The sequence below is a fragment of the Phocoena phocoena genome, chromosome 1 (assembly GCF_963924675.1).
Source record: "Phocoena phocoena chromosome 1, mPhoPho1.1, whole genome shotgun sequence".
Taxonomy (NCBI): Eukaryota; Metazoa; Chordata; class Mammalia; order Artiodactyla; family Phocoenidae; genus Phocoena; species Phocoena phocoena.
Genome location: NC_089219.1, coordinates 37,004,409 through 37,019,939, shown reverse-complemented (window position 1 = coordinate 37,019,939; position 15,531 = coordinate 37,004,409). Strand labels below are relative to the sequence as shown.

Sequence of the window (15,531 nt, the reverse complement as noted above, 5' to 3'; positions counted from 1 at the left end):
CCTTCCCCTGAAGATCAGAAATAGGACAAGAATATCACCTCTCACCACTCCCATTCAACATTATACGGGAAGTCCTAGCTAATGAAATAAGACAAGAAAGGAAAGAAAAGGTATATAGGTTGGAAAGGAAGAAATAAAACTGTCTTTGTTTGCAGATGACTTGATTGTCTATGTTAAATCCCAAAGAATCAAGAACAAACTGGAACTAATGACTGATTGTGGTAAGGTTGCAGGATACAAGGGTAATATACAAAAGTCAATTCCTTTCCTATGTACCAGCAATGAGCAGTTGGAATTTTAAGTTAAAAACCACAATACCATTTACATTAGGACCCCTCAAAAAAGTACTAAGAAAAATCTAACAGAATATGTACAAGATCTATATGAGGAAAACGATAAAACTTTGAGGAAAGAAATCAAAGAAGATCTAAATGAATAAATATTCCATGTCCATAAATAGGAAGACTCAATACTGTTATTATGTCAGTGCTTCCTAACTTGATCTATAAATTCAGTAGTACAGTCTCAACCAAAATCCTAGCATTTTATTTTGTGGATATCGATAAACTCTCTTTATATGGGAAAGCAAAAGACCTAGAATAGCCAATACAATATTGAAGAACAAAGTTGGAGAACTAACACCATCTGACTTCAAGACAATATAAAGCTACAGTAATCAAATAGTGTGGTATTGGCAAAAGAATAGACAAATAGTTCAATGGAACAGAATATAGAGCTCAGAAATAGACCCACACAAATATAGTCAACTGATCCTTGACAGAGGAGAAAAGGACAGTCTTTTCAACAAATGGTACTGGAAGAACTGTACATCCACATTTTAAAAAATGAATATAGACACTGACCTTACACCTTTCACAAAAATTAATTCAAAATGTATCAGACATAAAGGTAAAACACAAAATTATAAAGCTTCTAGAAGATAACACAGGAGAAAATATAGGTGACCTTGGGTTTGGCAATAACTTTTTTTTTGGCCACGCCGTGCAGCTTGTGGGATCTTAGTTCCAGGACCAGGGATCGAACCTGGGCCCCCCGCATTGGAAGCGTGGAGTCCTAACCACTGGACCGCCAGGGAATTCCCAGCAATAACTTTTTAGATACAACACCACAATTACAATCCATGAAAGAAAACACTGATAAGTAGGACGTCATTAAAGTTTAAAACTTATGTGAAAAACACTGAAAAGACAAGCCACAGACTGGGAGAAAATATTTGCAAAACAATATCTGATAAAGGACTTGTATCCCAAATACACAAATAACTCTTAAAACTCAACAATAAGGAAAACAAACAACTGAATTTTAAAATGCACTAAAGACCTGAACTGATGCCTTACCAAACAAGATATATAGATGGCAAACAAGCATATAAAAAGATATTCAGCATGATATGTCATTTGGGGAATGCAAATTAAAACAAAGGCTAGAAACCACTACATACCTATTAGAACGGCTAAAATCCAAAACACTGACAACACCAAACACTAGTGAGGATGTGGAGCAGCAGGGACTCATTCATTCCTGGTGTGAATGCAAAAGGTCCAGCCACTTTGGAAGACAGTTCGGCAGTTTTTTTACAAAGCTGCACATAGTCTAACTATATGATTCAGCAGTCATGTTCCTAAGTATTTACCCAGATGAGTTGGAAACTTATGTCCACACAAAAACCAGCACACAAATGTTTATAGCAGCTTTATTTGTAATTGCCAAGAACTGGAAGCAACCAAGATGCCCTGCAGTAGGTGAATGGATAAACAAACTGAGGTAGATCCATACAATGGGATATCATTTCCCAATAAAAAGAAATGAGCTACCCTTCAATAAATGGTGCTGGGAAAACTGGAGAGCTACATGTAAAAGAATGAAATTAGAACATTCTCTAACCCTATATACAAAAATAAACTCAAAATGAATCAAAGACCTAAATGTAAGACCAGAAACCATAAAACTCCTTGAAGAAAACACTCTGACATAAATCGTAGCAATGTTTTTTTGGATCTGTATCCTAAAGCAAAGGAAATAAAAGCAAAAATAAACAAATGGGACCTAACGCTTTTTGCACAGCAAAAGAAACCATCAACAAAATGAAAAGACTACCTACTGAATGGGAGAAAAATATTTGCAAATAATATGACCAAGAAGGGGTTAAATCCAAAATATATAAACAGCTCGTATAACCTAACATCAAAAAAACAAAACAACCTGATTAAAAGATGGGCAGAAGACCTGAACAGACATTTTTCCAAATGTCTATTTGGAATGCTCAACAGGCACATAAAAAGATGCTCAATATCATTAATCATCAGAGAAATGCAAATTAAAACCACAATGAGATAATCACCTCACAGCTGTCAGAATGGCTGTCCTCAAAAAGAACACAAATAACAAAGGTTGGCAAGGATGTGGAAAAAAGGGAACCCTCATACACTGTTGGTGGAAATGTAAATTGGTGCAGCCACTGTGGCATATGATATGGAGAGTTCTCAGAAAACTAAAAATAGAAATACGACATGACCCAGCAATTCCACTCCTGGGTATATATCCAAAAAATATTAAAACACTAATTCAGAAAGATACATGTACCCCAGTGTTCATAGCAGCGTCATTTACAATAGCCAAGAAATGGAAGCAACCTAAGTGTCCATCAACAGATGAATGGATAAAGAAGAGATGGTACACCACCTAGAGGGGTGGGATAGGGAGGGTGGGAGGGAGACCCAAGAGGGAGGGGATATGGGGATATATGTATATGTATAGCTGATTCACTTTGTTATACAGCTGAAACTAACACAACAATGTAAAGCAATTATACTCCAATAAAGATGTTAAAAAAAAAAAGGAAGAGATGGTATAGATAGATATACAATGGAATACTGCTCAGCCATAAAAAAGAACAAAATTTTGCCATTTGCAACAATATGGATGACTTGGAGGGTGTTCTACTAAGTAAGTTAAGTCAGACAGAGAAAGACAAATATTGTATGATAGCACTTTTATGTGAAATCTTAAAAAATACAACAAACTAGTGAATATAACAGAAAAGAAACAGACTCACAGATATAGAGACCAAACTTGTGGGGAATTCCCTGGTGGTCCAGTGGTTAGGCCTCCGTGCTCTCACTGACAAGGGCCCAGGTTCAGTCCCTGGTCAGGGAACTAAGATCCCACAAGCCGCGTGGTGCGGCCAAAAAAAAACAAAGTCTATTAAATGTTTTAATTGTTTTTAAAGATGATAGAAGAAAAAAAGGTAATCTCTCAATCCTGACACCCAAAGATAACTACTACTACTAAGACGGTTTTATAATAAATATTCCCAGGTATTTCCTGTTCACATATGTGTGCACACACATGCTGTACACAGACAGACTGCTACTTATCCCTTTTATATAAAAGTAGAATCATAGGGCTTCCCTGGTGGTGCAGTGGTTGAGAGTCCGCCTGCCATGCAGGGGACACGGGTTCGTGCCCCGGTCCGGGAAGATCCCACATGCCGCGGAGTGGCTGGGCCCGTGAACCATGGCCGCTGAGCCTGCGCGTCCGGAGCCTGTGCTCCGCAACGGGAGAGGCCACAACAGTGAGAGGCCCGCGTACCGCAAAAAAAAAAAAAAAAAAAAAAAAGTAGAATCATAGAATATTAACTATACACAAATTTTTTATAATTCCCCCAACAACCTTAAAAGGTTATTTTTTCCATTACTTCCATGAAGTAACTGATCTGGTAAACGGCTGAACTAGGTTCACTTCCCAATGTATTTTACTCCGAAGTCTGTATACTCTTACCACTGCACCTCTTGGTAAAACATAAGACCTACTTTTTGTTCTATCTTTACTTCACATTTTACCCCCTCAGAAGATACACCAATCTTTCATATACCCTACTGCCATTATACAGTGACCTTCACGTCATATGGTACACATGGCATTCCTACAATGTATTCCTTAACTCTGTGCACTCATACTTGCCTACTGGATAGGAAGTGGTGGCCCAGCTCCTTTTTGCTCCAGGGAGCTGTACTGAGGAACAAACTATGGGACTGGCATACTTTTTTGGCAATAATGTGGCTTCCTTCTCCTGTATACGTAGCTCTCAAAATTCAGGTGTTCTAGAAAATGACTTCTGGGACCTAAAGATCCTGAGGGAAAAGAGGGCGAGGGGTAGAGGCAGATGAAAAGGTGGAGAGAGGTGAATTCATGTGGGTGCCTGGGGAAGGAAGGAGCCTCCAGTGGGTTCAGTGGAGACAGAGCTTGACCACCCAGAAGAGATGGTGGCCTTCAGAAGCACTCAGTGCATTGATAGCCATCAGTTCAACCAGTACCTGTTGTGATCAGCTGACTGTTCAGGGAAGCTTTAAAGAAGACCTTGTCCCTGCCCCTTCTCTCGGCATCTGTAGGAGACACTCTGAGGCTCCGCACAATCCTGGAAGCAATACAGAAGCACATCCATTCTTCCTCCCTCATCTTCAAACTGGCCCAAGATGCATTCAAGATTGCTACACCCACGGACAGTAGTACAGACAGCACCCTGCTCAACGTGGCCCTGGAGCTGGGGTTACAGGTATGGAGGACAAGCGGGCCATCCCCACTTTAGACTTCTGGCCTAGTGACAACTGGTAGAAGATGAGATCCCACGGGGACTGGAGTGGGCATGGGCCAGGACTGGTTCTTTCTCTGTCCCCAGGACACAGCTTCTAGGCTAGACACAAGGTGAGGACTCAACATTGGCCTCTGTTTTGAAGTTACGGCCAGTTAAGCAGTGTAGCCTTAGGCTCCACAGGGTCCCCATCTTCTCCCTACCCCACCCCCATTCCTCCAAGTCAAGCAAGGTGTGGTAATAAGGGCTTTATTCATTACAGGTCATCAGAGGAGTGTTCTATCTGATTGGTAGCAGGGGTGGGGCAGAAATTAAACAAACCCATCTGTAGTTATCAGGGGAGAGATGGCTGTTTAAGGCACCAATAAATACTTGTTGCATAAATGAATGGCAAGGGGGAGTGGGGAGGGGGAGGTTATAGCAATTATGCTTAGCCAACTGGGAAGGCTGCTTTTTTGCCCAGGTGATGAGGATGACCTTATCAACCCTTAACTGGAGGCGCCGGGAGATGGTGCGGTGGTTGGTGACATGTGCTACAGAAGTGGGTGAGTCTCCCAGCTCCCTGTACCCCCAGGGGAAAGGATTCCTAGGCCCTACTCTTGGGACAGGATGACGAATTTAGAGCTCTCATATTCCTATTACTGATGGCTAGGAAAGGATGAGGCTGCTGGTAGGAGAAGATGGCCTCTGTTCAGCCTGACCAAACTCTGCCCTCACTGCTTGGACCATACCCTGCTGTCAGCAGCACTTTGACCCTCTGATCAGAGACATTCTGAGAGAGTGAATTTTCAGCCACAAGTACTCAAGGGTAGCCTTGGGAGGTAGTTGGCCCAGTGGTTTGGTCCCAGTCCCTGTCCATGATTCTAAGAAACCCCAAACAACTTGGGAGGCTCGGGACCCCATCTAGAGCCCAAAGCCCCAGCACAAGACTCTACCCTGAGAGGCCCCACTTCAGCTAGAACCCCCAGGCAGATCTGCGACTCCTGCCTTGCGGCAGGCAAACCACAGGCTCTGTTGCTCCATCCTTGTGAGGGGCTTAGAGCACCTGCAGAAACCTTCAACACTCTCACCTGGGGAAGGAAGGGATGGGAAGAGACCCCAAACAGGGTCTGGGCGTCTGGGTTGTTCCCCTTGCCCTGGTTGCCTCAGATCATCTCAAGGCTGCTGAGAAGGAGGGAGAACTCGTCTCTGCAGGCCAAGTTCTGACCCCAAACGGTAGTCTGGGCAGACCTGGATCAGGACCCACCCGGATGGCCACGGCTGAGCTCAGGCTCTCCCTGACAGGTGTGCAGGCCCTGGTGAGCATCCTGCAGAGCTGGTACACACTCTTCACCCCCACCGAGGCTACCAGCATTGTGGCTGCCACAGCCGTATCCCACACCACTATCCTGCGCCTCAGTCTTGACTACCCACAGCGGGAGGAGCTGGCTAGCTGTGCTCGCACGCTGGCCCTGCAGTGTGCTATGAAGGATCCACAGAGCTGCGCCCTATCGGCCCTCACACTCTGTGAGAAGGACCACATCGCCTTTGAAGCAGCCTACCAGATTGCCATTGATGCTGCTGCTGGCGGCATGACTCACTCACAGCTGTTCACCATCGCCCGCTACATGGAGCTCCGTGGCTACCCGCTACGTGCCTTCAAGCTGGCCTCACTGGCCATGAGCCATCTCAACCTGGCCTACAACCAGGACACCCACCCGGCCATCAATGATGTGCTCTGGGCGTGTGCCCTCAGCCACTCCCTGGGCAAGAATGAGCTGGCGGCCCTGATTCCCCTGGTGGTGAAGAGTGTGCACTGTGCCACAGTGCTTTCAGACATCCTGCGGCGCTGCACGGTCACTGCGCCTGGCCTGGCCGGCATCCCAGGCCGCCGCAGCTCGGGAAAGCTTATGTCCACCGACAAAGCTCCCCTGCGCCAGCTGCTGGATGCCACCATCAATGCCTATATCAACACCACACACTCGCGCCTGACACACATCAGCCCTCGCCACTACGGAGAGTTCATTGAGTTTCTGAGCAAGGCCCGGGAGACCTTCCTGCTGCCGCAGGATGGCCACCTGCAGTTTGCCCAGTTCATCGACAACCTGAAACAAATCTACAAAGGCAAGAAGAAGCTGATGCTGCTGGTGCGAGAGCGCTTTGGCTGAGAGAGCAGATAGCTTGCTGCTGGGGCATCCTGCACTCCCAGGTATCATCCGGTCAGGCCAAGGACACAAACATTTGTCCACCCTGAGAGGACTCTGAGCACCTGTGGCTGAAGCCAGAGGACCACAGGGCTAAGCATGGGGAGAGTCCAACTCTAGCCAACATGCCTTGTCAAGGTTCTCACAACAGCCCACTGTTCCTGGAGGAGCTGGGCCCTGCAGACCGATCAGAAACCCCACACATGCCACCTCACGCCCCGCTATCCTGCGTGTCCTGGGCATTGGCCCTCTCTCCTTGGCAAACACAGAACACTGTTCCGTCTCAGGGATTGCTTAACCAGAGAAACAGAAGCATTTATGGTACTGTAAATACTATAGTATATGTGTTGCCAATTACATTGTAAAATTGTAACTATTTATAATTCTGGTTCTAATCTGATGGGTGGGAAGATAGGCTTGTTTTCTGAGGAGATTCACAACCGTTTCTCAGGTTTCCCTTGCAGAGGATCTGCTATTGGCAGTGGAAGAGTGGGGGTGGCAGAGAGAAAAATGGCCATTAGAGTAAACCCCAAGTCTAGTCTATGCAGAAACCCCGGCCTGCAGATGGGCATTGACAGCCCAGTGATGGGTGAGGGGCAGGGCCCGGTCTTGACTTAGACTTTCACCTCACGAAGCCATGAGGACACAGAAGCTCTTGCTCCTGCCTCACACAGCCTCTCTCTCTGGGAGCCTGCTGAGCTCCTGAGAAACAAGGGCAGGGAGAAGGTGAAGGTCTGGGAGGCCACTGGGCTTATAATGTTCATCTTCTCTGGTCACCTTTGTGTTAGACAGCATCTGGTTTCATCTCTAATTACACTTGTGTGTGTGTGGATCTGGATGGCTACGTACGTGCATCTGTGCGCATAGATACATCTGTGCGTGCCTGCATGTGCACATGTATATTTATGCGTATCTGTGTCAGGTCTGTGTCTGTGTAAAGACATGTCTGTGTACTGGATGGTGGGTTTGTGTGTGAGGGTATACACATTTGTGAACATATAAAAATACATATCTGTGTGTGTGTGTGTGTGTGTGTGTGTGTGTTGATTGTCAATGCATGTGTAGTGTTTGTGTATCTGGGCACATGTAAGTGCATGTGTATAAACATGTCCGTGTCTGTGTGTAACTGTGTATATTTCCACATGTAGGTTTGTCTGTGAATTCATGTTTGAGGATCTGCCTGAATGTGTCCCTTCTCTTTTTGCCAGATCTCTCATCCCCATTTCTCTTATTCTCTCACCAGCTAAACATGTTCATCTCTGGGCCTCCTTTATTCACCATTGTCTCACCAAACAAGCTTCTAAGCACTAGTCTCCCTCTGCCCTGAGTGGCTCCTTCAGTGCCACATTTCTCTTCTTACCCTGTACTTGCTTTCTTCCCCTGCCTTTCTACCTCAAGCTTCCTCTGCCTGCTTCTGTCACAGTCCCATTGGTCATTGGTTTGGAGGCTGCGGCTGGAATGCATTTGGCCTTTTCCTTTCTGACTAGTTTCTAGCTCTAGTGGGCAACCCCTGTCTTAGCCCTGGCTGACCTCCACAGCGTATCATGTTCCTGCTACCTTACTGACCCCTCTGCTCAGCCTGGAATTGTAATAGGAGGTAGCACAGGCATTCGGAAGAGTCATTTAGATGCCAGTGTCTTGGTGGTTACTGTTCCATGTTTTAGTTCCCCAGTAGGGGGTGGGGTGTGACAGGGAAGGGGTGGTATAGTTAGAGTGTGAACCAAGGACCTCTTTGTCTGCTTTACTTTCCTGTCTTTGACAAACTGTTTGTGTCACTTTTCTTTTCTCCACACTAACCAGTAAGTTGCATTTGCTGTTTGTGGCTACCAAAGTCTCACCGTCCAGCTAAGGGCCCAACAACCTCTCAGCCCAATAGGTTGGTTTAAAAAAAAAAAAAAGACAACGCCACTCCCATTTCTGTATCACAATTGCCGTTTTTTAGCAAGTGTGTGAACTCACAGTGCTTTTCTATGAATAAATCCTGGATCACAGAAAAGATCATTTTTCTAAAATCAGAAATTGTGTTCTTTCAATAAATGGGGCCCTTCTCTCTTCTCCATCACCTGGCTGGGACAGGGAGCTGGTTAGGCTATATAGCACAGTGGGTTCCTAATGGTCTAAGATGTGGAATGACAAATGAAGAATTTCCTATTGCACCACACCCCTCTCCAGAGCTCACAGGCCTATCAGAGCCTGATCCCAGGAAATAGGTACCACCATGAAAAGCGGAAACAGCAAGATACTGAGAAAATTAGAGGGTATGCGCAGAAAAGAAAGAATGCAGGGCAACTGGCCCTGTGTCCCACTCTGGTCTATACACCCTTCCCTCCCCAGACGCAAAGCCCTGTCAATTTGGCCTCATATGCTATAGGGACCCCATTTCCCTGCAAATGTCACAGCTCTAGCTCCTAGGAAGATCTGCACAGCCCCATGTAGCTCTGGGGCTTGGAGATCTGAGAGCAAAATGGTGGTAAAGGTCCTGATATTAAGTCCTACATACATATTCACTGATACCCGAGGTCCCATGACTTGTGGGAGAGGATGCAGAAAGAGGCCCAGGGAAGGAAGAGGCTAAGAAGGAACTGAGGATAAGGGCACAGATCTTTCACAAACAAAACCACACGCAAGACTCCAGCTCTGGAACTTTTATTCTCCTGGAAACAATCATCTGTGTTAGTGGTACTTCAGATAAAAGGATTATGCTCAATTCTGTCGAAGCAGGCGTGAGTGTTTGTGCACGGCATCCACAAAGGCTCCCACATGTTCTGGGTCCATGTCAGGGTAAAGTCCGTGGCCCAGGTTGGCAATGTAGCGCCGCGGCCCAAAGTCATTCAGCATCTGCTGCACCAACTGCCCAATCTCCTCCTGGGGGGACCAACAGGGCACTGGCTACAGAGGGGGCCAGCACACCTCTGTCCTCCCTATACATAATAGTGACACACATACATGTAGGCATGCTTCTACTCAGTGTTACTCATACAGTCATTCAAAAAACTTTATCGGGTGCCTAGTATGGGCCAGGCGCTAAGAAAACACAAATGAACAAAATCAATGAGAAGAAACTCCTGCCTTCCTAGAGTTCACATGGTATGAGTGGAGTAGAGGGGAGGGATAAACAGATAATAGAAGCACACACATAGTAATAAACACAACCATATCCAGAACCATGGGAGCGCACAGAAACAAACACAGACACACACAGGGACCTGGCTGTTACCTCAGATGCATATAAGGCACAGGGGTCCAGGTTGCCCTGCAGGGTCACCGTCTTTCCCACGCAGTCCCTGGAAGTAGAGTCAGTGCCCTGTTTTGGTGACTGCACATATGGCAGTTGCATCCCCTCCATCGCACCTTCCATCACTCACCGGGCTTTCTCTGGGGCCACTGTCCAGTCAAGCCCAACCACCTCGTAGCCAGCCTGGGCCAGCTCCTCCAGGGCAAAATGTCCGTCCTTAGCAAAGATGATCTGGGGGAAAGGGCAAATCTCAGGCTGCCGAGGGCTTTGCTATGCCTCCTAATGTAGCTCAGCTGTGCTTCTGCCCTCCAGTGGTCACTTCGGTCCATGCAGGACTTAACCTGATAGTTCCACGGGCCCACCTTCACTCATCTGATCCCCATCCTTACCATGGGCACTGGTGCCAGGCCTGCCTCCTGCAGCCCGGCTTTCACTCGCTTGGCCACATCACGGATGTACGGCAGTGCAAACTTACTGAAGAGTTGTGGGCCAAGATGCCCTGCGTGGGACTCAAAGAGCTGCAATGCCTACAGTTAGAAAAGAAATGCATAACACACAAAGAGGAAGTATCTCGAGCCCCACATACAGAATGTGCCTCAGTTTTCCTTCAGTTTTCCCCAAGTGACTTCAACCCCTGAGACTACCTAAGCCTATAAGCCCAGTTCCAGTCAAAAAGGAACTGCCTTCTCCAGATCCCAGTGCTAGGTTTGGTCTTTGAATACACAGAGCATTAAGCCCCCCTGCCAGTGTCTGGGCTTAGCTGCTCCAGCCAAATCATTTCATGCCAAGCTGCTTTTGTGCCTGGTATTGAGACACCTACCCTCACAGGTATAAGGAACTGTATTGTTTCTGGTCCTGAAAGACTAAACCCCAGGGCTTCCCTGGTGGTGCAGTGGTTAAGAATCCACCTGCCAATACAGGAGACACGGGTTCGAGCCCTGGTCTGGGAAGATCCCACATGCCGCAGAGCAACTAAGCCCGTGCACCACAACTACTGAGCCTGTGCTCTAGAGCCCGCGAGCCGCAACTACTGAGCCTGCGTGCCGCAACTACTGAAGCCCACGTGCCTAGAGCCTGTGCTCTGCAACAAAAGAAGCCACCACAATGAGAAGCCCAGGTACCGCAACAAAGAGTAGCCCCGGCTCGCCACAACTAGAGAAAGCCCACGCGCAGCAACGAAAACCCAACGCAGCCAAAAATAAATAAAGATGAAACCCCAGCCTATTTGTCTCTCCCTCAGGACCTACCTGGGCACCAGCAGCCACTTGTCCCACCAGATATGGGACGAGAGCATCAGTGAGGATGCGAAGCAGCTGGTGACTGGCCTGCGGTCTCTGGTAAAGCCAGCGTTTGGCCTGAGCCATGGTGCTTGAGCCGCCACCCTCAACCATATATGTCATGAGAGTCCACTGCAAAAGGCAGAAGCCAGATAGACACTTCCTTCCCTTGTCTGCACCCATACCTGCCAGAGTAATTTCTCCAAGCCCAAGTCCCTGCCCTGTCCCATATTACCGGGGCACCAGCAAAGCCAATCAGTGGCACACGCCCAGCCAGACGTTGTCGAGTGAGGGTGATGGCCTGGAACACATAGCCCAGCTCAGAGGCCACTGTTGTTGGATCCCGGAGGCGCTGTAAATCCCGCTCTTCTCTTAACGGCTCTGGGAAGCTGGGCCCTTTGCCAGGCACCATGGTCACCTCCATGCCCAGTGCCTGGTGGGGGAGAAATCGTCCAGGTTCCCAACCTGTAACTCCAGGAGGAGGAGATCTGTTCAACCCATGCCAAGAAGGAGGAAAAGGAGAATAAAACTCAGCCAAACTCCATCTCTTCCAGCCTGTTTTCCCCTCTGTCCCATAAGGATAAGTGCTTATCTTGAGCCTTGACTGTCTTTTCCCTTTGTTACCCATTCAAGAATCAGATTTGAGCAGGTACCTGGGGTACAACAAGGATGTCGGAGAAGATGATGGCAGCATCCAGAGGGAAGCGACGCAGTGGCTATAGGGAACAGAAGACAGATTGCTAGGTGGCGAGCTGATAGCATAAATCTCTCCCTCTTTTGTGGACCCCTCACCTGCAGAGTAAGTTCACAGCAGGTCTCTGGGGAGCGACAGGTGTTGAAAAAGTCCTGGGCAGCCCGAGTTTCCCTAAACTCTGCAGACAAAAAAGGGAAAGCAGGGCTCAGCCTTGAGGAACCTCCAAAGACCTCCTCTGCCCCTCAAAAACTTTTCACCCTCCAGAGTTTTACCTAGACTCCGAGGCCCTGACCCTGACCTGGTAAGTAGCGGCCTGCCTGCCGCATGCACCAAACAGGAGTGTAGTCTGTTTCTTCTCCCCAGGCTGCTCGCAGGAAGGTGTCATTCTTCAGCTCCGGAAAACCCTGAGGTCTGGAGATCAGGAGCGGGTAGGGTAGGTGTCAGTAAACCAGGCTGGGGGTTGGGCAGGGCTCGGGTTCTAAAGGCGGATACAGTCCAGCACAGCTATCTGTCTTCTCCAGACCAGCTACCAAGCTGTGACTCCCCGCCGATTCCGCCTCCCCTCTATCAGGTGGTGTACAGGACTAGAAGGGCCGGTGCCGGGGCCTCTACCCTACACATAGTCGCAGCTTCCCCAGGCGCAAAGCCACTGGAGGGACTGGGAGAGAGTGTGTCTGCGAGGGGGGGGGGGGGGGAAGGGGACGAAAGTCCAATTAGGAGAGTTTGGGGGGTCTTTGGACCAAAAAATCTCAGGAACAAGGGTACCAGTGGGCTGGTTTTGGGGCTGGAACATCTCCAGGCTGGGGGATGGGGGGATCAGAGATGACAGTCCGAAAAAGGGATCTTAGTTGAGGATTAGGAAGTCCAGAGGGCATCTCCTAAATAAAGGTCTGGGGTACGCAGTCCAGCTAGGCGGTCCCTGGGATGAACATCTCAGGAATCCATGGTTGGAGGATTTGGGATTCCAGAGACTTGGGTTCTCCGGGGCTGGGGAAGAGGGGTATAGGGACAGATTCCTGAGCTGAAAGACTCAGGTCAGAAGCCCGTATGGCCACACTGCGTGGTAGCACAGAGAACTCACCCACACTCGTTCGCCTCCATGATAAGTTGGCAGTAAACGCGTGCACAGCCCCAGCCGTAGCCTAATTCTGAGCCTGCCCCCTGCCCAGGCTCCGCCCCTTCCTGGAATGAGCCAAGGCTGTCGCCATGTTGAAAGTCACATGATCAGACTCCAGAAATGGCTCCCGGGCTGCCCCGGCTGCTGCCCGTAGGACCCCCAGGTCTCTTCACCGTAAAGTCCTCTGTAGCGACGCAACAACAAACACCTCCCTCCCCCTCCCCCCACAAAAGAACTTCGCTGTAACTATACTTCACGTGGCGTGAGAAATTTGCTCTCCTCTGACGGCCTGGGAATCCCGGAAGACTCGTCCCAGGTCTCACTTTCACTCCCACTCTTCACGATTTTAACAATTTTATGCCTGGCCCAACCAGGCATATGGTGAATTATGGAACCAAGTTGTACAGGGAACTGAAATAATTAAATATTTATATTACCTAGAAAGAGGCGGGCACTACAACAGGTACAGAGATTACAGTGAAGAACAAGACATTTCCTTCCTTTAAGGAGCTACAGACTGATGCGGATACAGAGAAGTCAGCAATCACAATAGTAAATGTTTTTTGTTTTGTTTTGTTTTTTGTTTTTTGCGGTACGCGGGCCTCTCACTGTTGTGGCCTCTCCCGTTGCGGAGCACAGGCTCCGGACGCGCAGGCTCAGCGTCCCTGGCTTACGGGCCCAGCCGCTCCGCGGCATGTGGGATCTTCCCAGACCGGGGCACGAACCCATGTCCCCTGCATCGGCAGGCAGCTTTTAACCACTGCGCCACCAGGGAAGCCCTCAATAGTAAATGTTTTAAAGGGAAAGAGCTAGAAGCAAGTAGCAAGGGCTCCATTTAACTGGGGAAAGCAGTGGGGTATTCCAAGCAGAGGGAACGGCATGTGTAAAGAGAAGACGAAAAAGAGCAAATGGCTTAATGGGAAGCAACATCAAGCTGGTGGAATTAAAGAGGCTGGAGCTGTCTACAGAGTCCAGGTCATGCAGGCCTTTGTTAAGCACATTTGTTCACTTTATCTTGTAGTAGTGTAATAGCATACAAATAGCTTGGAGAGAAGGGAAGAGAGGCACTGTGTTCCCAACTTATTAAGGAGAAAAAAATGGAAAACTGTCATAATTACATGGGATCATTTCTTTCTTTCTTGATAACTTCAATTATTTGAAAACTATATCAAAACAAACTTTCCACCCAAGTGTCCATCAACGAACGGATAAACAAAATGTAGTGTGTGTGTGTGTGTGTGTGTGTGTGCGTATATATATATATACACACAATGGAATATTACTCAGCCATAAAAATAAATTATTCTGATACATGCTACAACATTGTTGTAACATGCTAAGTTAAATAAGACAGACACAAAAGGACAAATACTGTATGGTTCCACTTATATGAAATATCTATAATAGGCAAATTCAGAGGCAGAAAGTAGAGTAGAGTTTACCAGGGACTGGGGAGTGGGGGCAATGAGGAGTCATTGCTTAAATGGTACAGAGTTTCTTGTTTGGGGTGATGAAAAGTATTGGAAATAGATACTTATACATTTAAAGAACGGTTAAGATTGCAAATTTTGTTATATATATTTTCCACTATTGTTTTAAATTAATGTAATATATCAAAAACCAGTGAGTAGTACACTTTAAATGGGTGAATTATATGATGTGAGTTGTATCTCAGTAAACTTTTAAAAGAAACGGGGCGGGACCAAGTTGCCTTTTCCTCCATGATTATACTTCACCAGCAGCTTCTGTCCATGTTTTTTTGCCTCCTCCCTAACCACATCGGCCTTTCATCTCGTTTGGTTCACAATTACTGGGAGAAACTGGATAATGATCACCAGTGTCCTGGGATTAGGAGTAACCACCAGGATCAAGCCTAAATGATTCAAGACTCCTGTCAGCAGCCGAGCTGGGGAGGGGGTTATTTTCCGAAACGTTTTAGTCACACTGCCCCTAGGATGGGGAGCCTGAGAGGATATCTAACAGATTTTTAAAGATTCTTCTGGTTGTAGTGTGACTCACTGGGGGCACGGAGGCAAAACAGAAGGCCGGAGGATCTGAGAAATAGCTGTTGCAACTTTCCGGGCCAGATAGGATGGATGGTGGCTTGAATGGGGTAGTAGCAGTGGGGATTAAATGGTAGATGTAATGGGGTTTGGAGTGGGTAGATTGATCAGGTAGAAACTACTACTGAACTTGGGTCTGGTTGGCTGAGCTGGAAGCACAGAAACAGATAACAGGATTAAGTATTCAAGTACACAGGACGATACGGCGGGAACGTGAGGGGCGTTTAGTCCAGAACTTACGGTGAAGGCTGGCCGAAGGCGGGGCTGAAGGTGATGGGAAGCTTAGTCAGCCTTCCTGGCAGAAGCTCCTGGGGCCGGATCGCCCCTGGGCTTCCCTGGGCCACCAAGCT

General features: G+C 47.6%; 2 protein-coding genes across 2 annotated transcripts in view; one reads left to right on the top strand and one right to left on the bottom strand.

Annotated features, from left to right (window-relative positions):
- ZSWIM5 (zinc finger SWIM-type containing 5) overlaps positions 1 to 6,759 on the top strand; it is a 260,586-nt gene extending 253,827 nt beyond the window's left edge. Inside the window, exons 12-14 of the mRNA XM_065888480.1 lie at positions 4,413 to 4,576; positions 5,076 to 5,157; positions 5,897 to 6,759. Coding sequence (XP_065744552.1) covers positions 4,413 to 4,576; positions 5,076 to 5,157; positions 5,897 to 6,759 — 1,109 coding nt within the window. The remainder of the gene's footprint in view (positions 1 to 4,412; positions 4,577 to 5,075; positions 5,158 to 5,896) is intronic.
- Positions 6,760 to 9,425: 2,666 nt separating this feature from the next.
- Positions 9,426 to 13,157, bottom strand: UROD (uroporphyrinogen decarboxylase). The gene is made up of 10 exons (XM_065875919.1): positions 13,083 to 13,157; positions 12,300 to 12,412; positions 12,100 to 12,179; positions 11,961 to 12,023; positions 11,543 to 11,740; positions 11,278 to 11,439; positions 10,420 to 10,557; positions 10,161 to 10,261; positions 10,013 to 10,079; positions 9,426 to 9,660 (listed from the first exon to the last, which is right to left on the bottom strand). The coding sequence occupies exons 1-10, from the start codon at positions 13,100 to 13,102 to the stop codon at positions 9,499 to 9,501; spliced, it is 1,104 nt and encodes a 367-aa protein (XP_065731991.1). The 5' UTR covers positions 13,103 to 13,157; the 3' UTR covers positions 9,426 to 9,498.
- Positions 13,158 to 15,531: the final 2,374 nt, after the last annotated feature.

What these genes read in the sequence shown, in the direction of transcription:
- UROD (XM_065875919.1), bottom strand. Translation starts at nt 13,102, where the DNA reads ATGGAGGCGAACGAGTGTGG. An exon ending in AAGTGGCTGCTGGTGCCCAG is followed by an intron (nt 10,558 to 11,277) that starts GTAGGTCCTGAG and finishes TTCTAACTGTAG; the next exon opens with GCATTGCAGCTCTTTGAGTC. An exon ending in GTGGCCCCAGAGAAAGCCCG is followed by an intron (nt 10,080 to 10,160) that starts GTGAGTGATGGA and finishes CTCTACTTCCAG; the next exon opens with GGACTGCGTGGGAAAGACGG.